Source organism: Mytilus trossulus, chromosome 9 (genome assembly GCF_036588685.1).
Source record: "Mytilus trossulus isolate FHL-02 chromosome 9, PNRI_Mtr1.1.1.hap1, whole genome shotgun sequence".
In the NCBI taxonomy this organism is placed as follows: Eukaryota; Metazoa; Mollusca; class Bivalvia; order Mytilida; family Mytilidae; genus Mytilus; species Mytilus trossulus.
In genome coordinates this window covers 60,117,979-60,140,503 of record NC_086381.1, presented here as the reverse complement: position 1 = coordinate 60,140,503, position 22,525 = coordinate 60,117,979, and the positions used below count along the sequence as shown (strand labels likewise).

Below are 22,525 nucleotides of genomic sequence, written 5' to 3'. Positions count from 1 at the left end.
AATATTCTTTTTATTATTATAATGGAGCAATTCATTTTACACTCAATAACCACCCTCTTTTTTTATATATTCTCTACCATTCAACTTTTCTCAGATAACAATCTATCTAAATACACTGAAACAATAAATTTCATATTCCATCACTGTAGCAAAGAACAGTGGCAGAACAAAATCCCATCAAAACCATTTATTCATCTAAATCTCAGAATGAAATCTTCCAAATGGCAGTAGAAAGAGCGATGACAGGCAATTCAAAATGAACAGCATTAAAATTCTCAATAAAACCACAAGCAATTGATGTCTGACATGCAGACGATTATCTCCCCTTATCTCTACATGATCTGTGTGGTCTAAGTCTTATTTATGTTTAATTGATGCTTGTTTTAAGTTCAGTTTAGATGCTTTTATTAGTTCTGACAATGACCAATTCTTTGATAATTAGAAATTGCTACTGTTTTTCTTTCTGATAATTAAAGTTATAAACAAAGCTATGAACATTAAATGGATACGCCTGTCAGGGCAAATTTCTTGAATGGTGGCAAGAAATATTCCAATGTGTACACATCTGGTCCTTTCAAATAAATTTTGACACATATTAAATTTGAATTATTTTTTAAAATTTTGAAAGGTTCATTATATTCAATTGATTAATTGGTACCTTATAAATCTGAAACTGAAATTTTTCATAAAAATCTGATTTTCAACATATTGCTGTCTGTGTTCACATGATAAACTTGTGAAGACCCTCCCGCCCAGCCAGCGCACATAAATGTCTTAATACAAACAGGTCACCTTGTCAGGATCCTGGTTTTACTAGACAGGTTTTATTAAAATGAAGACAACCCATCCTTCAAATTGTCAGGTCGGAAATCGTGAAAACTGTAATCTGAAGTCATTTTTCCTAATTTATGTTCCTACTATCACTTGCCTTAGATAAATAAACCTATTTACGAGACAACCCCAAACTTAAGGAAACAAAGAAAAAAACTAATCTTCAAAACTTTTTGTCCCTTAAATCAACAGAAAAATAAAAGCTAGCGTGAACATAATTCATTTTTATCTTTTTGCAATGAATGAGTTATATGAAGGCTAAATTTATAAGGCTGTCCTGATAAGATATAAGTGGCTGAAATTTCTTGTTTATTCTACATAATAAACTATGATAGATACAGGGACTGATTCTTTTCTTCCTGGCATTAAATGAATAATATCAAAGCCGAGATTGAATAGCTATACGAATTATTATCGGTTATCCACGAAAACAACAGGCGCATTTTATCAACGCTTGGCACATCATTATTCAGCGGCTAAAACACAATTTCTAGGGGTTACCGAAAGACAGAGATTCCAAATGAATCTTCTTGACCTTGTATCAATGTTTCAAATTTTTCTTTGTCTCTCTCGTTTCTCATTGTCAGTTTAGAGACTAGTATTTGTAGTATAATCGTTAAATGAGTGATCGAAATGATTTAATCATTTACTATTGTGATATACCCCTTGATCAACAAAGTTGTCTTTTGTCCTCGTTTGTCACGTCAAATTCACTTCATTAAGTGAGTTAATTAAAGATAGTAAGTCATGAATCAACGTCATATTCAATTAATTGGACTCGATCGGTATCTAATTTTTTTCCGCTTCGATTGTTAATAACATTTTTTTCTTTCACTAATTAAATTTAATCCAATAAGGAGAAGATAACTCTATTATGACACCTTACTCAAATATTTGTCAACAAATGCAACAAAGATTGTAATCTGAGGGACAATGACGAATTATGTGTCCGCAGAAGACGCATGTATACAGTCAACTTTGTTAGTTTATCAAATCAATTGAAAACATAAGATATGACTAGTCGTCATAATCAATTACAAATCTGCCAAAGATGGTTGATTGATCATTTTCTTGGGTAAAAAATCTTGTTCAGTTGTGTGAAAAACAACAAATATATTTACTGTTTGTCTATAAAAAATCAATGTCGCTACTTAAATATCAATCAGTGCATTTGTTTGGTGCTAAATTGATTAATTTTATTGGAATAATTGTTATATAGCGACGATTAACGTCAAAACGTCGTGAATAATACCACATCAATTTTTTGTCAAAACAGACAGCGATTGAACTTAAAGTGCAATAATAGAGTATTTATATGACAAAAGACATCGGATAATTCAATTCTGTAAAGAGTAATTATATCTTGCATTGTGAAATCATTTTTTTAATTAAATCCCATCCTCTAATATTTATTTGTCGAATCCTGTCGAAAAGTTTTCAATAGTCAAGCAAAAAATTTATTTGTCATCTAGAAATTAAATATACAAAAGAATTGTTGTCAATTACATTGCACGTCATAAAATCAACAAATGCAATTAATTTATTTTTTAGTATTTTTTTTCGATTTTGTTAAAAAATTAAGTATACTTTACATTTGAATCCAAAAGAAAACTTGAAAAAGGTTTCGAGAAAACTAAAAATTAAAATCTGCATCGCAAAGCTTTTTAGAAAATATAAGAATTATGAAAAAAAAATGATGCAAATTTTCATAAATAATTACATTAATAAGTTAAATATTTATGACCTATCTCTCTAACATCATACACAATTACAAAAACGTGCAATTTTTCTGTGTTTCTTTTGCTAACAAATTATTTGTGAGACATAAACAGACATGGAAGCTTATTTACACAAGAAAGAATGCACTTTATCAAATCTCTCAGTGGTGACAGAGATAGGCCACCTGTTATCCCAGGGGTCAGATTATTGTGGCCCCAGGGGGCTTCTGTTCACAAGGATGTTTATCTAGGAACAAACAATAAGATTGGATTTCCAACACTTAATCAATCACAGAAGCAGTTAGAACTGACCAGGGGTCAACCTGAACTACTGAATACTCACTAGCAGTAGAAACAATAATCGTAATTTGATACAGAAAAATTGAAAAAAAAATCAAAATCATTTTTAATTCTAAGTTACATTTTAAGGTTAAGATTTAACTCAAATTTGAAAGTTATCATAACTTTACATTATACATGTACATGTTTGATTGAATAGTTTTTTATTTCAGAAAAAAAATGAGAGAAAAAAATCAAGTTCAATACAGGTCAAAGGGCAATAACTCCACCAAAACATTTCAGAAGAAATCTGTAGAATATCAAAGCCAGTCAGATATGATTAATAGGACACCAAATTCTACTACAAATAATGAAGGCACATAAAAAGCCTATCATGTTTTCCCCCAAACCATGGTGTTTCTACTGTGAGAGGCCTTCAAACTATTAGAACTGACCATGATATAATGAGTCAAACATTAACCCACAATAAAAACCTTCATTTGACTTCCATTATGTCAGAAACAATTCTTGTTGTCAGTTCCAGGAACGATGTTTTATAAGATCTGACAGGGTTAAACTCACTGATAATGCTTCAATGCCATTTTCTGACAGTTGAAGAACTCGCTTCTACATAACTTTGGGATTCTTGATCGTTTTATGTTGCAAGGTTGCTTTGAAAATATGTTCATACCAATTTTATCAGAAATCAAAACCGGAAAAATTATAAGTGTAGTAAATGGAGGTTGACATCTGAAATTTAATTATTGTAACAGAAGAAATATGTTTTTTTTAACATGTGGTTTTTATTTATTATTCTCATTACATAAAAAAGTTCTTTTATTCTTTAGAATGTGGTATTTATGAGCTACTGTAGCAAAAAAAACAAAAAAAACTGGGATCATAAAAAAAAGAGATTTGTTAACCTTTTCTGAGAGAAAATTATTAATTACTTTCATATTCTTAATGAACAATCTTTTGTCAGTTTTTATCTTGAAGAATAGATTAAAATTGAATATTTTCTTGTCAGCAATTACTACCATCTGTGATGAATAGAGAGTTAATCACTATGAAAATTAAAAGTTGAACATCTAAATAGGAAAAATCTACTCGTATTATTCTAAAAATACATACAAAAAATCATATTTATAAGATCTAGAAAACTTTCAAAGAGCTTTTAATAATAATTTGTTTTATTTCATAAGTTCTTATCAGCAAATATCCAGTCAAAATCTGCCATAAAAGTTACAAAGGACACAAAAAGTCTTGATTTCTTAAAGAAGCAGGAGTGTTTTAAAGATTACTTCATCGTAGAAAAGGAGTCATTTCTTAATCTATATGAATATAATCATGAGCTGAAAGAAAAGCAGGCATCCCATGGGTGAAGCTGACCCGTGAAATTAGCGAAAAAACATTTGCCGATATTATAATGAGTACATATTAAATCAAATCTCCCTAATTAAATATCCAAAAGCTACGGGCTTTGTGTAAACCGAAGAACAAAAAGCCTTGATAAGACTAGAATGGGGGAGAATATGTCTCGAATGACGAGTGAAACAAATGTTTGCACCGCTGGCACTGGGTGCAATTGGGTACTTAATCAGTTCATTGGCTAATTTCGGCTATAATTATAGATAATCTTAGATCAGTTGTGTTTTACTCGTGTTTTGACAAACATAAACACGGGGAGAGAGATAAAATAATAATTACAGAAGCAAACAGTGTGAAAGACATCATTGTTTATCGACAAAGATAACACATCATTATATTTTTGTTCTCACATTTGCTACGATTATTAATTCTTCGCTGTATACATTCAATACTCTTGTGTTGTATCATAATAAAATGCATCAAAAAACGTTATTAAGTCAGATTACAGCAATTTCGTAACAAAACTGGTGTAAATCTTTCAAATTATTTTTTTAAGATTGCAAAAAGTCTCTTTGATATGTTAAACCTTCAGATGATAAATCAGTTTCTAAAAATGTTTTTTGTTTTTGTTTTTACAACTACAATCTTTAATTTTAAAATTTAAAAATTAAAAAAAAAAAAATCATCATGAGAAAAATATCAAATGCCTATTTGTATACTTTTAATAATTATAATATTGAATTAAATTAAATTAATGTGTAACTATAGATTTACCGTAATAAGTTAATGTCATTTTCTTTAAGCTGGTCTCTGAACACTATGATATCACTTGAAATAATAGTCTCTATAATATGAGTGTTTTACTGGTATTTAAATCAAGAGAATCATGATTAACCAATCAGAAATGGACATTTCACCAGACAATAGAAAACTTTTTTTATATGACTATAGCTATCATTTTCATAAATCTACAGGAAACGATTTGGGTGTCATTAGCACTGAGCACATAAATATAGTAATGGCTATTGTCCCACAAACTGGGTACACACAAACAACACGCTTGTTTACTGTTTCACAGGTTTAAACAATAGTTTGTTTACTAGGGTGGGATTGGGGTATCTTTGATGTGTGAAGTCAGCATGTCACAAAATATGGTCATAAAACCAGTTTTACCATTACAATGCAGGATCTGGCTAAGGTGTGAAATCCATTTGTATTTTGTGTGATGCGACTTATTTAATTTTGTAAGACAGGATATTGAACCTTGTTTACTTTCTATAGGAGTGTATATTAAGAACTTTAAATAAAATAAATAAAACAAATTTGACATCGAGAAAAATCAAATTTGAAGTTTGCATAAGAATATGAAAAGTTTTGAGATTAAACTATTCAAATAGTGTTGTGGAAATTTTAAGAGCATTGTAAATAAACTGATGTTTTAAAAATGATTTCCCCCAAATTTATGATAATACTGTATGCTAATATCTTTTGTTTTTCCCCCTTTTGTCCTGAAAATCAAACTTTCAACTTCAAACCATGATGTTAAAAAGTTACACCTAATTATAGGTAGACAGAGACAGCGGTCACTGTGCGAGGGGTCCACACGTTTTTACAGCATTACTTTTCATTTTTTTTGACAGGTGAAATTGTGGGAGTACTTGAACAATATAATCGACAATGGAGGCGGTTTTCCCTAATTGCTCAGGTCAAGTTTCTGGTTGTCCCGCCATTGTTTGGTCCACACCCATGTTGTCGCACTTTAACTTTTAAGTAAGGAAATCTCATTGTTATCAGTTAAATATCGTTACCGGGATCTGTTTATGTACTAAACGACCCCAGACGGGTAGCGGTACGTCAATGTGCAGGTTATTGTATTTACGTGTATATATTGTTACGACCCGTTTCGATGATAAATAATGATTAAAGAAACAAACAAAACCAAAGTTTTCTGTGGCGTAAAAGGAAATTTCTCATCCAATTGCATCAAGTGGATTTTTAATTTGAAAATATTTGTATGGACTTGTTATAACAATTTCACAAAGAAATGCAAGATTTATATCATCCTATCGCCTTAATTAGATTTTAAATTGAGGATATTTAAAATATTCAAATTCAAATTATCTAAAATAACTATACAATGGTTGACTCTAACCAAATATAGTTAAAAAAGATATGGTCGGGAGAGGCTTACAAAAGAAAATGAAGAAACTGCTTAGCATAATAATGAAATTATATTTGTATGCTTATAGCAAGATTGGAATTAAATAACAAAATATCTAACAACACAAAACTGATCTGATTAAAAATAACAAATATATTTCTACATTTATTGAGTGACTTAGAATTAGTTATTGTAATCAAGTTATTGGAGAAAAATTATTTACTGCATTTTTATTTAGTGCTAACGAGACAATCTTTTTAAAAACTTGCATTTGATATTGATCATAGGTATGTCTTGCAAAGGGGAAAGGCTATTTTCTAGCCTCCCAAATGATGTTATGTTCAACTGCCTGCCCCACAAATGGATTGATTATTGTTTGCCTAACATACAGTTGTCTCCCCTAAAATGTTTAAATTCATCTGAGTAGCCTATGAATTCAATCTTCGCTGATTGAATATTTAGTCAAGCTAGTGATAAATACTGACCAAATAAGATGGAAAAGTGTTTAATTGGACCAGACTTGCAAAATTACATGCAATATTTCTCGAATCAGTTGAAAATTTGCACCCCAACAACAAAATTCAGTTTGTGGCATGTTAAGGCAGCAAACTTGCAAGTATTTTTGATTTTTGGCCTTAAAAATGAATGATGATTTTCCTCTTAATCAACAACAATTAAAATAAAAAAGAAAGTATGAATTATTTTTCAACATTCTGAATAACATTTACCCTTTTAAAATTCTTTTGTCAGTCCATATTGAATAAAAAACAAAGAGTTCATTTTAAAAATTACCATATTTCAATTGCATATGAAAATAACCAACTTTACCTTATAAACTGCATGCATCTAAATTGTAACAATATAATAACAAAAAATATGATATTTCCTCATTTCTTGAAATTCTTTGGTATTGTTTCAAAGTAAACAATGGAAATTAAGGAAATTAATTTCGTAGAATTTTTTTTTTTATTTTGATTTGACAACAGGGAAGATACTATACATAGTCATAACATAAATATAACAGATATCTAACGGAAGATGAAATTAGCACTTTTGATGTATAAAATTACATCATTTTAATTGTCAATACTATATACTTGTATATCTCTTAGTTTTAAGAGTTGAACTGTAGAAGCCGGAAAGAATAAACTTCAAATTCAGGAACAAAATTGGCCATTAAAATCTTCCAAGAAAGTCCCCTTTTTAGCTCATTTTTTTTTTTTTTAAAATAAGAAGATATTTTCTCACTTATTGACTTCAAAGATTTAATAGACGCACTTTTTTTAAATATTTAAGTATTAATTTACAAAAAAGTCCCTTGTCAACCATTTGAGAGTGTGTGGGTGTATATATATAAAAAAAAAGTAACATACATGTACTTAAAAAATTAAAAGAATTTTTGAAATGATTTTACTGACTTCAATGGGCTTTTTTTTGCTATATTTTTCAAACTTCCATTTAAAAATGTTTTTTTTTTTTTTTATTAAAAAATAATCTGATAAACACAGCATTTTAGAGAGCAATGCACTTTGACAAAGCCTCCTTCCTTACATACACCCCACTAAGCTAAAAACCTCATCAATGAAATCAACAACCCTGTTTACCTAATCAATTTCGTGTAATTGTTTTTGAAAGAGTCTGGGTACCACTTTTCTCACACACTCACACAATGACAATATGAAAAAAATATTGAAATGTCTTTCCCAAGACTTTTCTGCTTTTGTAATCATTAACCTCTAAACAATGCATGGATTTCAAATAAACACTCATTTAGTCTCTTAGCATGTAATCATTCTTAATTGTAGTTTGATGCTGTTAAAAGTCCTGACGATAAAACCAGGGATTTAAGCTCTCAACAAGTTTACCAAGAAATTTGTAGTTCAAGTAGGACTTCATTTTGTTTTATGGCAAATTAGTCAAACTAGTTAATTTTATATCTCAGAATGGGGTATTACTGTTCAAAGCTTTGTGGTATTTTTTTTTTGGCGTTGAAATTTGCAGCGGGAGTAAATAATAACACTTCGTTATTCATTTATTGTTTATGATGATGTGGGAAAATTTGCTTCTACTGTAATCTAGAAAAAAAGTTGTTATATCTTAAAAAAACAAGTGGGGATCTTCATTAGGATAAATAGACTTAAGTCTTTAAGTGTTTTTCTCAAGCTGTGCAAAACAGTGCAAATAAATGAGATTTTTGAAGAACAAAAGCAGATATTTCTTTGCACCAGTGCTGCATATTTGTAGCTCTCCCTGTAGTTTCTTATATCATTAGCTCACTTTTCTGTTAATGTCTGTTTAAAAGAAGAAACAAAAGCGCCAAAACGATAACAAATATCAAAATTCTCAGCAGACGTGTGCTCCTCATCTTAGGAGAGATCAAGAATAGTACAAAAAAATCATCCCATAACACTTGAAAGCATTGTCGAGAAAGTTCCTCACATTTCTTTGATAGAAAATAATTCTTGTAACTGGTAGAAAATCGTCGATATCAAAAGCTCTGTAACGATCATTCCACCACATTATTTGCTTTGTTTTGAAGAGAATTACTTGACATGAAAGACCCAGTACTAAACAAATGGAGGAGAAACAACTAGCCACGTCCAATCTATTATAAGTATAATATCTGCTTTTACATGTATTGTTACATATATACAAAGACTCCCATCATCATTAAACTTAAATTCGAAGCCTTTTTAATTTAAAGAAGTTTTGACAAACACATTTGAATATACAAGACTAATACTTAACAAATTTAACTTTGATCTTTTAAATTTCCAAATTCATGAGAAAAAGTAAAACTTTACTGAACAGCTGTAACGTAACAGCAAAGAAAATTTCATTAAAGACACCATTTTAATGAAAGACGGTCAAATGTACTTTAAGTATATTGATGACTCACAATTAAGTCATATAACATGTATATTGTGTCACTTTCATTGTCAGCTATTTTTTATTTGATAATTCTATATTTTCCGATCCCTCTTTCTCATATTACCACTTATGATGAAACTTAATACGTCTCTGCCTCAACTACATGTAGCTACCCAGCCTAGCAATAAATCAAAGTATTTGAGTCCACATGTACTGTGGTTCTATATTTTAACCTTTAAATTATTTAAATATATTTCTTACCATTCCTATTATCTGAACCATTAACTGTATAAGGATCCTGAAAAGACAAAACAATTAATACATTAATAATTACAATTCAGTAATTAATAACATTTATATTATTAAGTTTTTAATTACTTGCAATTGTCTATTTCAATGAAAAGACAGTCCTTAGTTAAATATTCCTTCAAATAGTATTAAAAAATCACTTGCTAAACCAAATTTGTCAGTCAATTTCTTGGTATCACAGGTCTAGCTGCTCTATCCTTTGCCAGTTATGTCCAATAGCCACTAGACAGTTTTTATCTAGTTAATGGTAGTCAATAAACATGAACATTATGACCAGGATTGGTTAAGAACCTTTCTACATAGACAACTCTTGCTTTTTTGTGTTTTTTGGTTGCTGCCTCATTGATGTCCACCCAACTTCTCCTTATATTTATGCAGAGAATAATCTACTGAATAGGCAATATTTAAGTCCAAAATTACTTTTAAATTATCATCTAAGTATTAAACTGGAAATATAAGAATTTTTAACTTGAATGTTACTTTTTCAAGAAATAAAATTTATGCTTTGTTTTTCCGTCATGTGAGTCGCGCCATAGGGACGATAAATCAAACAGTTAAATATAAATTCTTAAAACCTTTTTACTTAAATGATACAAATAATTGCTACGTTTTTTTCAATTTATAGTACAGAGGATTTCTTCTTACATTTAATACCAAAATTCCAGTCTCAAATTTATGACAAATAAAAACAGCAACGATCCTTTAGTACCATTAAGAAGACAATAAAGTCCAAATGCTCTTTGTTAATAGTTCCATTTTGAAAGCATTTGTGACCACTTAAAGACAATATACAACTTAATATAAATAGCTTCTGGATAATGATTGGCAATTTTTGAAAGTGAGGTGAATTAGGAAGCCAATATCTGCTAATTCGAGCCATTATCCGTTTCAATAATTTACCCTTTGTACATAGATCCCAGGAAGTTAAAGAACTCAAAGAGCATTTTAAAGTTTACGAAAACAGGAAACACAGTCGTTCTAAAGTATTTTAAACTTTTTTACTCAAACAATTAAATTTATTGGGATGATTTTTTACGAGATAATCATCTGAAGCTTGTTGAACGTCAGCGACTATTGTATTTAACATTATACAGAGTCGTAATTTGCTCTGCATGCCTCCTCACATGAGATCCAAATAAATGTCAAATTTCTCTTTGTCAGGGGATATTTGTATTAATTTCAATCTTATTCAATTTTCATTAAACTAATGACTTGGTTAAATTGTAACCCTAAGTGCATCTCTTTATAGAATAAAAGTCTTAAAGATTATAAAGAACCTGATTATAATTGAGAATAAAATGATTTTATTAGTTTTTACTTAAATCAAAGAAAGAAAGAGAGAAAGAAAGAAAGAGGGACAGAGAGACTTTTGAAAAAAAAAGATAAATGAAAAATAAAGAGCATATTTTCAATTTGTGGGAAGAAAAATAGTCAAGACAGAAAGATCAAAAAAGAGAGATTGACCAGACTAACAGGAAATTCAAAAGGACAAAAAAATGAGAGAAAGGATAAAACAGATTGAAAGAATTAATGTGAAAGATTGAGAAGGAGGAAAAAAGGAAACTTGAAGAGGAAGAACCTTAAATGAATACTGCAAATGAAAAAGAAAAGAAACAAGTATCAAAAAAGAGAAATCCGGATTTGATAATATGAGAGAAACAATTGCCAGCAAGATTATAAATTTCTGAGGGCCCTCATGTGGTTTTTGATTATGTGATTACTTGGCCGTTTTTTTAATGATTATTTGATTATTAAGCCAAATATTTCATGATTATTTGATTACCTAGGACAGTATTTTTAGTTTATGATTATTTGATTACTAAAGATAAGCAAATATTTAATGATTATGTGATTATATTGGCAAAACAATGGTGATTATGTGATTATTAGGACCCCCATGAGGGGCCTCATTTCTCTCAATAAACACTCTTTAAGAGTTTAATGAACACACCTCTTCATACAAAAAAGTTTGATATATTAATAAATTTTTTTACAATTTGTTAACCAAAAAAACAGTAGCTTTGTTTACCCTCCTTTCAAATGAAATCAAATCAGTCAATTTGATTTAAAGATAATAATGAAGAAACCTTTCTTTTTAATCTGTTTGACAAATTATCTCTTACGTAAGAAGTATAATTTCTACCCACATTATCTTTTATATTTAAAAAAAGAAATACTTTGATTTTACATAAAGGTTTGCCCGTATGTCATGAGTATCTAAAGATGCGTACCAGTTACTTGCAATTCTCAATACTGGAACAGGTTAGTTAAAATGTCATGATTAAAAAAAAAAATGATGGAAACGTGCAGTACCCTACCCAGCAATTGGTTAGAGACGCCATAAACAATGAGTAATTGAAAAAAAGATATTAGTCGTCAGGATGCACTTTTACAAAATATATCATCTTTCCCCATGTAATTAACTGCCATTTTCTTTATGGGAAATTAAACAGTGTTACTTAGGTGTTAAACCGGTGCCTGCACCGATTTTCACTTCACCGTATCTCAACAATGGAAAACACAATTATCACAGCGGAAAAGTAAATAATTAAACATTTACGTCTTTCAAAGCCTCAATTCTCTGTCGAATTATCTGCTCTAGTATCTATCCAAACAACTGTCTTGTTAAACGATAACAACATAGCCTTGCAATTTTCTTTGTTTTTGTTTTATGCCTCCAGATTGTCTTAGAGAACGGCCTTAGACAATGTAAATCTCTATTGAAGTTTCATTCTTGCTGATTTTTCATAAACGAAGATGAAACAAACCATACATGTCAAAATAATAAACAATTTTTTTTTGGCGGAAAATAATGGCCTGTTGTTATTGCTGATCAAAGGAAAGACAAATTCTGGTGAATAGATGAAAATGGCTACAATTATTGTCTTCTGTCTTTTTATATTCTGATTATTATCAGTTTTATTAGAGGTATTGTTGATAGTAAAATATACTAATGCTTTCATGGTATGCTTGTGAACTTTTCTTCACACCAAACAATTTTACAAACCAGACAAAACTACAATATAGTATACTTTACTCATTTATGTTAATTTTGCCAGAACTTATCATATTTCATTTTCAAGGCACTACTGCCTTACAATGCATACATATTTTTTTTTTTTGCATAAATCTTTCTTTTTTATTTTGATAATAGGAAAAACTCAATTATGTGCATTATGCCAGAACTTATCAAATTCATATATCAATTTCAAGGCAACTACCTAACCTTGCATACATTTTTTTTGCATAAACTTTTTTTATTTAGTTCAATTATATGAAAAACTCATTTATTTGCATTTTGACAGAGCTCGTCATATTTTGGGCCTTATAACATGCATACATATTTTGCATATAAATTTAATTGTTTTTCATTTCAAAAATAGAAAAAATTAACACACAAAATTCTTTAATTTTTTGCTTACCTGTTTTTTCCTTGAAATGGTATCTTTTAGAGATTGGAGTTGTTCAATCATTTCACTAAGTCTTTTTTCCTTGTCATTTAGACTGTCACCTCCACTGAGCAACACTTTCAAGCTCTCTTCTACTTTTCGGTCATGCTGCTGATCGTTCATGTTATTGTTCTCTAGGTCACATTCCGCCATTTCTGTCCGTGATGTCAGACGTCGTAAGACACTGTCCATTGATTTACGATGCAATCCTGAAGAGGACTTTGTTGTTGTATTATTACCACCGTTGGCGAGTTGCGATGTTTCCGATTCTGAGTCAGAGTCACGTTTGACACTTTCTAAAATTCTTTGCTTTTTACTTGTTGGTCTACTCTCTGAACAAGAGTCTGATTCGCTATCTGTTTTTGTCACTATTTGAAATCTTGATTCAAGTTCGTCTTCACTGACACTACAGTCACTATTTAGACTTTCTGTGATGGCTTCATTCACAACAAGACTGTCCTGAGACAATTTGGTTGGTGTGTTCTTTCGCTTTGATGACATACTCCTGAAAAGAAAAGTAAATTTTAAAATATTGTAAAGAAATTGTAAATCTGAATAAAATCAAGTATTTTGTTAAACAGGCAAGTAATCTGCTTTTTGCTTTGAATCCCATCGAAGTGTTTCAATAAACGGCTGTAAGAAAACTTTTTTTTAAATAAGACTTCAACTCTACCTTAACAAATATAACAGCTTTTAAGCTTTGAATCCCCTCGAAGTGTTTCAATAAACCTTTGCTACAAAAACTTTCTTTAAAAAAAACCAACTCTACCTAAAAAAATATAACAGCTTTTAAGCTTAAAATCCCTTCGAAGCATTTCAATAAACTGTTACAAGAAAACATTCTCTTAAATAAAAACTACAACTCTACCTAAACAAGTATAAGCTAACATACTGATCACTATATAGTATCATTTTATAACCTAGTGAATATGGTACGCAGTTTATAAAGGAAACTTTATCAAACTTTTTTTTATTGTAATTTTTCAAAATTTGTCAACTTTGTTTTTCAACACTATTCTTGAAAAATAGTTTTTATCTGATACAAAAGCCTGAGAATCATGCCGAGTTTTGTCTGGGTAAATAGCATCGCTTGTTAGTAAGTAAAATGTGCAATTCTTGATAACTTGACCTCTTGATGCAACACCTTACTTATCATTCTATAATTTTTAAAGTGCAGCAGTTGTCATTTTTAGGTGCATATTTTTTTTTCTGGTGCAAGACCTGACACAAAACTAAATTCAAGGCTAAAAATATCAAGGGCATCAACACATAGATGAAGTTTATTTATGAAATATAATTTTAATCTTGAAAAATCTATACTATGAAATGTATTTTTGTACACTTTTGAAAAATAATAAACAGAACTTCAGTTAGCATAAATTAAAAGGGCCCAACTTTCAACATTGTAATTTCCTAAAATTTATATTTAGTAGAAGTTTAAATGGTATTTTATTTATTATAAATTTGAAAAATCAATGATATTCATGTTATTAAGTGAAAATAATTCTTATAATATTTGTCATTTTATCAATAAAATATCAATTAAAAAAATAATCAAAAAAAATAATAAAATTTGAAAAATTAAAAAATACTGATTTTTTTTCATACCTCCTTTTCCTTTAACAAACAATCCACTGTCAATTGACAAAAGCAAATCCAATTTGTATAAATAAAACTAAGTAGGAAGTGATACTAACAAAAGGAAGGTTAACAGTAATGCACCTTGTCCAATTCCCTAACATTTATATTGCTTCCTATTAACCTAAGACTGAAGGCCTCGAGGCGATATCACAGAACATAAGAATCAATAATCTGTCATAATAGTGTAGATAACCTATACTCTGACAAATAATAACAAAGTGCCGAAGGTTTTTGTCGAAAAATTTACTACAAATCTATGTTGATCGATATGTAATACATTTTGATGGATAGGTCTACCCCAAACTAGTAAAAATATTTATTTCTCAAACAACAGAAAAATAAACAAAATAGGTGAGAATTGTCATGTGCCAGACTAAGGCATTAATGAATTAGTTGAAATGTTTTGAAAAAATAATTGTAATTCTAAACAAATATTTTTTTTCTTCAAAATTATGTAATGTATTGTTGTTTTATTTGCAAAAAAACTAAAAACAAAGAAGTGAAACCATATGACTTTGAATATTTTTTAGTTATTGTTATTCATAGGTTGAACTTTGTGCTTCTTTTTTGACTACTGTGGATTCATTATTATTCATGGATACTAATTTTCGTGGGTACAGATGAACCATAAATTCAAATGTTCAACGAATATCATATTTTCAATAGGCTTTGTATACAGATATTGGCAAAACCACGAAATCAAATATCCACAAATGTTAAAGTTTTCAGAAATCCACGAAAATTGATACCCATGAAAATAAATGAATCCACAGTATACACAATTTGCTTTCAGAAAAAAAAGATGACAGGGTTCTATATATGTTTTTAAAAATAAGTGACAAATAATAGTTTCATTCAATTAGTAATTATAAGGATTTCTATTTAAATCATTTTTAAAAACTTACATTTTCTTACCATTTTCATAGAGAATGTAATGAGATCTTTTAGAAAAACAACTTTAATTTCATCTAACATTTCTTTATAAGAACAGATAGAATTAATTTATTTGTTACAAAAAGACAACACTATCTATGTATGACTATTGATAAAAAAACACTTGGACGTTTACAAAGTGTCTTCAACAATAGAAGGGTGTGAAACAATATGTTCAGGTCTTCAATGTTCGTCTTTGAAACTTTAATTTCATTTCTAATCCCACTCCATTTAACCTACTATTCAGGCCTCCCTATATTTCTAAATAAGATGCTGTTAGTTCAATACTAATGACCCACTACATAAGATGTCATTAACATATAAAACAAATTAAGTTAAAATTAAAAATTCTAATTTAACTTTAAATCTGTTTTAATTATCGTTTTTTCTTTAAAAAGCTGCCTTTTGTTTTTGCATTAAAGTTCATTTAATATGAGTTTCATGCCCCTATGAAACTTAAACAAATATATTTGAACAGTATCGAACAAAACCCTTTAATAAGTCTACTATCATAATTATGTCAGTTTTAATCCAAGTCTATTCATGTGCAATAAAAAAACTTATGACGCAATATTATTTTACCTTAAGTGATATTTTTATTGGAAAGGAAATAATTACGACAATAATCATGTGATTATAACTGTACAAGATACCTGTAATTTTATGACGGATTGTCAAATTACAACAACAAATCAAATCTGACAACAGAGCTTGTACACGCAATGATCATGTACAGCATTTTTGTCATGTTAAATCACAACATATATTTGTAAAAATTCCTTTTGAAAAAAATTGTCAATTTTAAAATTGAAAACAGAAAATTTGACTTTTAAAATTTCTATACCTTTTTTTTTGACTAGCAACATTTTCTTATATGACTTCTTATGAATCAAAAAAAAAATAAGAATGCACACCTTCGAACCCCTCCCCCCATTTTTTTTTTTCAGAGGTTGACCTGAACTATTAAAACATCAATTTTAAAACTAAAACATCTCAAAACAGACATCCTATGTGTCTAAGCAGTGGTGGATCATGGGGGGGGGGGGGTTCTGGGGGTTGAAACCCCCCTTTTTTTTGCCGATCAATGCATTTGAATGGGAGCATATAGTTGGAACCCCCCCTTTACTCTGGGTTGGGAACCACCCCTTTTTAAAATGGCTGGATCCGCCACTGCTAAGTGCCATTTGAGTATCATACTGTCATGCTAATTCATATAATATTTAATAGATATCACTTATGGTATGTATAAGAGAATTGCATTAGGTTCCCTTGTACTTAAAAAAAAAACCTACCCCGATGGAGATTTTGTAAATTCAGCATGTAGGAAAATGCTTTATGTTCATTGACAAGTACTTTGTTTAGAAAAGACAAAAGACTTTTTACCTCTCACTACTTGTTAATTAATCTAAAATTAAGTGAAGACATAAAACCACCTGTACTTTCTTCTTTCTTTCTTTATAAATAACTTTCTTTTTGTAAATGTAGAAACAAAAGACTAAGACCACCCTTAGTACAAAGGCTCAAAAAGACAAAGGTGAAACTTTTAGCATTTGATGTGACATATTATCTCTTGGGGGTGTCCAGGAAAACATATTAACCTCCCCTTAATGGACCCTAGGGTGCTAATATGGTACATCATTTAGTCAGATTAGCCTTTATTTGTTGTTGGCATACATCAAAATGTGGACTGGTCAATATAATTTTTCATTTAGATATCATGGATTATTTTGTTAATTGTTTATTTATCAATTCAATGGTATACTCATTTAATATATAAGAAAGTTTAAATTGAATTCTGCAATAAATTCTGCTGAATAGAAAGACAATATAAATGCAATACCAACAAACACCATTATATAAGTAAAACTATTTTAAAATACTATTGTTTGTTACTGTAAAATATATTGTCCATACTAATAGAGAGGTATTTTAAAGAGTATGTAATTCAAATATCTAATAATAAATGAAGCATCAGGAACACCTTGAATGCTCCATTCCTTACGGTCAATCCACATTTTTCCATCTACCACCAGCTTTTGTTGCTTTTGTTTTAGTCTCCCATGAAATCAAGCAAGTCAACTGGGACACACATTCTACATTAAACTTTGATAAAGAAACAAATCACATAAACAGGACAGTGGGGTAAATGATTGCCACCATTTTTGATTGAAAAGCCATGAATAAATATTTAAACAGATCTGTGAGACCACTAGGTACAAATGGCTATCACTGTTTAGAAACCAGATGGTTAGCCAATACTAATGACACAACCAGAGCATTACAAACATTCTTCAATTTCTATTCAAAATAAACAAATGTATATGACCACACAAGTGACAACTAATGATTTCTATGAGGTGGTGGTCAAAAGAGAACTTTCTCTTGAGAGAAACCTGGGCCTTTTGCATCAACAAATCCTTAGGTCTTGGAATAACTCAGAAATCATTATGGACATTTTAAATTTATTTATTGAAGAGAGATAAAGATGAATATTAAGTATTGTATACTTTGAATTCAGAAATTATTGCGTGTATTTATTATTGCGATTTTTCTACCTTAGCATTGCCACTGAACGTTAAGCAGCTTACTATCAATCAATCTACCTTTTTGCACTTAAGAATTTAAATGGAACTTAAGAAGTGTATTTATAAACATGCATGTGACATGATATATAATATATAACCAACAAATATCCTAAAGCCTGATGGATGTAAACTTCAAATATGTGACCACAGTATCAAATCCAGTGTATGACAAACGAAACAATGCAAGCTAAAACAATGGGATTTAAGATGGTTTTGACACAGGTGTTATGAAGAACAATGCCCAGAACACCCATGAAAATCTCCGTAAATATATCTAATCTTCATTTTTTAACAATGATTTGAAAGGTGCCCTATATCGCTTTACAGAGTAACAATTCAGCATTGATACAACGTCAGCGAATGACAACAAAACCGATACAGTACTTATAACAATGCATTCTTGTCTTATTCGTAACAAAATGCTATTGTTACATTTTTCCATATCTGATTTTTACGCTTGGATGAAGTCAATCAATGCACGAAACGAGGGAGAAAATTACCAATTATTCTTTCAAAGTGCGAAATGCACTGGTCCTCGCATCAGCCTAACCAAAACAATCATCGGTAATAACAATGGTTTAAGAAGAAAAATGTCCAATTAGAGAAAAACAACTGAATCATTGACGATTGAGGAAAATGAAACAGAAAGCCTTTTGACTAAGAGCTTGTGGACAAATCTTTTCACAAATAACAATAGAATGTAGTCAGATGCACTTGTTTGAGGATAACTTTGAACTAAGAACTTGCGGACAAATCTTTTCACAAATAACTATAGAATGCAGTTAGATGCACTTGTAAGAGTTAAACTTTGAACTACGAACATGTGGACAAATCTTTTCACAAATAACAATAGAATGCAGTTAGATGCACTTGTAAGAGTTATACTTTGAACTACGAACGTGTGGACAAATCTTTTCACAAATAACTAAAGAATGCAGTTAGATGCACTTGTAAGAGTTAAACTTTGAACTACGAACATGTGGACAAATCTTTTCACAAATAACTATAGAATGCAGTTAGATGCACCTGTTTAGGGCTAATTTTGAACTCAGAACTTGTGGACATATCTTTTCACAAATAACTAGATTGCAGTTCCCAAGATGCACTTGTTGGAAGTGAACTCTGAAATTCCTCCTGGTCATAACAAAAGATACCACTGTCTTTGATAACAAGTGTGGTATGCAGTACAGAGGATAGGTCAAACTAACTCTTTTGTTTTTCATTTCACCGTTTAATTAACTTCCATCCTACTTTTTGTGGCTGCATTCAGAGAGTAAATTATCTGATAGGAATCTAATCTTGAACCTGCTCAAGATTTTTCAGCATGACTGATAAATTACGTAAATGCATTCTTTTTAAGCAGGCTGGTCAATAGTGCACATAAATTAAAGTCTTAACAAGAAGAAATGAATGAGAAATGCATTCTTTTTTGCAATATTGAATTAATTTTTTTTAGTTATACGAAATTAAAAAAAAAAAATACACAAGTTAGAGAAGAGGAAAATTGAAAAAAAAAAGGAATGAAAAACAGTAAAGAATATGAGGTCCACTTTGAAAGTTTGGAATGATTTGTCTTTAATATGGAACTCATGGGTGCAATAAGTTTCAAACTAATGCAGTTAGTTCAGCCACTACAATGTCTTCATTAAATCTTGTACATCATCCTTTTTGTCACAAAAATTTAAAAATAGACATAACATTTTTACCTTGTTTTCACTTCTCAGAAGAAATAATAAATTACCCTCCCCCAATCTTATTATTGTAAAAACAAAATTTGTACACAACACAAAAGGCTAACACACAAGGTAGTATATAACATCAAAGGTCTAAAACGACAGGTACCCCCTACAGGTAAGGACCACAATGATGACCTCTCGTTAAACTGTCACCGTCTTACGTCGTACATTACACCCTCCAACAATCAGACAAATGGCTTACCAGTGAAATTTGTCAACTTATCAACAAACAATTAACACGGAGAATAAGTTAGAAGCCCACAAGTAAAACGCTTGCATATACTTCCTGTGTACCATGGTATGACAAACAGCGCCAAACAATTGCTTAATCGAGAATTTATTTACATAGTTCTTAAAGTGAAAACGGCTAAATGACCAAATTGTTTGATATTTTTGTCTTGGGTCTAAAAACCTGATATTAAACTGATAAGAAAAAGTTAAATTTACCTTTTAAAGTTTTCAAATTCAATTTAAATTTCACTAAAGAAAGTGTATTGTCTTTTGACAGTCTCACGAACCAGCACTCAAATTTCTATTAAAAAGTAAATTTTCATCATTTGATATGCATAAATTTAAGTTATCCTAACTGATAAAAAGTTGAGTAAATATTTACACTTATATACAAATATTTAAAACAAAAACTTAGTTTTTCTCTTTTCTCTCATAAGCAAATATAAAAAAATTTATAAGGGCCTCAGGGAAGATTAACTGTATAAGCTAACCCTGTAACCCTCTTTAAATAAAGTAGTGAAAATAAAATTATTATTATTATTAAACAAAACTTACCATTCTTGTACGAAGTGTTGAACAAATAAGTTGTCATTTTGTCAGCGTCAGGAAATAGATTTAAAAAATAACAAATCCTCCCAAAAATATTTTTCAAACTAATGTGATATATACATCTGCAATCCTTTGTGTCTGAACACAAAACCTTGTCAAACTGATTGTAACGAAAAGATGTAAAGTTAACCTAAGGAAGTTAGAAACACTGACCCGCCATTAATAAATTCACCTATTGTTTTGTAAAACAAAGGAAATACAGCATATATACCATTTTGTTATCAGTAGCTAGTTTAATCATATTCTGTCGAACATTTTGTCTTTACTTTGATGCGAACGAGATAACACGACAAATACTATTGTCATAAAAACTACGACCCACTTTGAAGGGACGGTAAATGGCTTTGTCTACACCTCCCGCCTCAAGCAAGGTGAAATAGCTCAATACGCAGATAAAAATTTAATCAGGGAAAAATCGTAATACCTGTATCTCACCTTTGTTTAACATAGTAAAATATTTTTATGATACATTTTATTTCACTTCTATTGTGTTTCTCTGTCCAAAGTATCTCTTGAAAAAGTTTAATTTATATTTTTACAATGGGTTTTTCTGAAAACAATAGAAATGCTTCATCATTTAAATAAGGCTCAAATTTATTTATGATATAGCATTGTTTAAAGTACATTTGAAGATAGGATAAAATGAAATATATATGCTTTGAAAGAATTTATACCAGCAAGGGGAATAACTCTACATGTTGAGCTTTCAGAGGGTTAAGACCTTTAAAAAAGCTATATTTTATAAAGAAAATTGAATATATGAGTGAAGTGATTGATTTCTAATCTTTATATTATATTTTCAGTTTAAGTGAAAGTTAACTGAAGTTAAGTGACAGATATATAATAGTTTAACCCAAAACAACCATTATGTCGAATAAACTTAAAATACAAAATTTCAAGCAAACAATAGGGTCTTTAATTCTTGCATCCTTCACTGAGACTCATAATTAACACAACTTTGCAAACAATGGTTTATTAACAAATTATAGTTTGCACTCACAAAAAAATACCACCCCATAAAATATAAATTTAAATCCACAATCTTAAAACACCTTCAATCAATATTTCATCTAAAAAAGACCTTATTATAAAAAGACATAATACCAAATAGACAATTATCAATTAATTCCATTGAACAACTTCTTCCGATAACTCTATAATTCTGTACCCAAAAGTCCTTTCCAACCGTATTATTATCCGGAAAATGCCAACATTAAAGATAAAAATTGACAAAAAACATCTTTTCTAATTTTCAATGATTTGTCTCTATGAAGCTTTTTGTTTGTAACTTATGATTAAAAGACACCTAATCTGGCTATTTACTTCATTATATTGTCCTAACAGTTCTCTCGTCAATTCTTGTTAAGCAGGCTTTGTTCTTCATCGTTACAATAGAACTATCACCTGCGAGACTTAATTGATTTTTGATCATAAATCGCTCACAAGTGTTTGTAGATATTGGCTACGGAGAATGGTAGTTAAGGATATCATCAGCGACAAATGGTGACAAGGAACAGTCTAAATTGGAGTTAATCATCGTAATCAGCTTTCGTTACTAATACAAATGAAATATTGACCTGACACGGAATCAGAGACAAAAGCTCAATTCATCTCAATTCCTCCATACAGTCAATATATACTTTTTTTCAATATTTCTATGGAATTGATGAGCGCTGCAAGTAGGGTGACATGGGGTTGCTTTCTTTCTCAATTTATCATATTCATTGTCAAATCAGTTGCTTTTAAAGTTTAAAAGGACAGACACTACAATAGTATCCAAAACCATTGCATTTGAATCCTATTG

The 22,525-nt window shown here is 29.9% G+C and overlaps 1 protein-coding gene across 10 annotated transcripts in view; it reads right to left on the bottom strand.

Annotated features, from left to right (window-relative positions):
• The window catches only part of LOC134683182 (transcription factor egl-13-like), an 84,437-nt gene that overhangs the window by 7,465 nt on the left and 54,447 nt on the right, over positions 1 to 22,525 (bottom strand). For 9 of the 10 annotated variants that reach the window (XM_063542307.1, XM_063542306.1, XM_063542308.1 and 6 more), the window contains exons 2-3: positions 12,960 to 13,491; positions 9,490 to 9,526 (exon numbers count right to left, since the gene is read on the bottom strand). In XM_063542307.1, coding sequence (XP_063398377.1) covers positions 9,490 to 9,526; positions 12,960 to 13,487 — 565 coding nt within the window. In that variant the 5' untranslated portion in view covers positions 13,488 to 13,491. Of the gene's footprint in view, positions 1 to 9,489; positions 9,527 to 12,959; positions 13,492 to 14,594; positions 14,745 to 22,525 lie in introns of those variants that run through there. The other variant, XM_063542305.1, reaches the window with a different exon arrangement.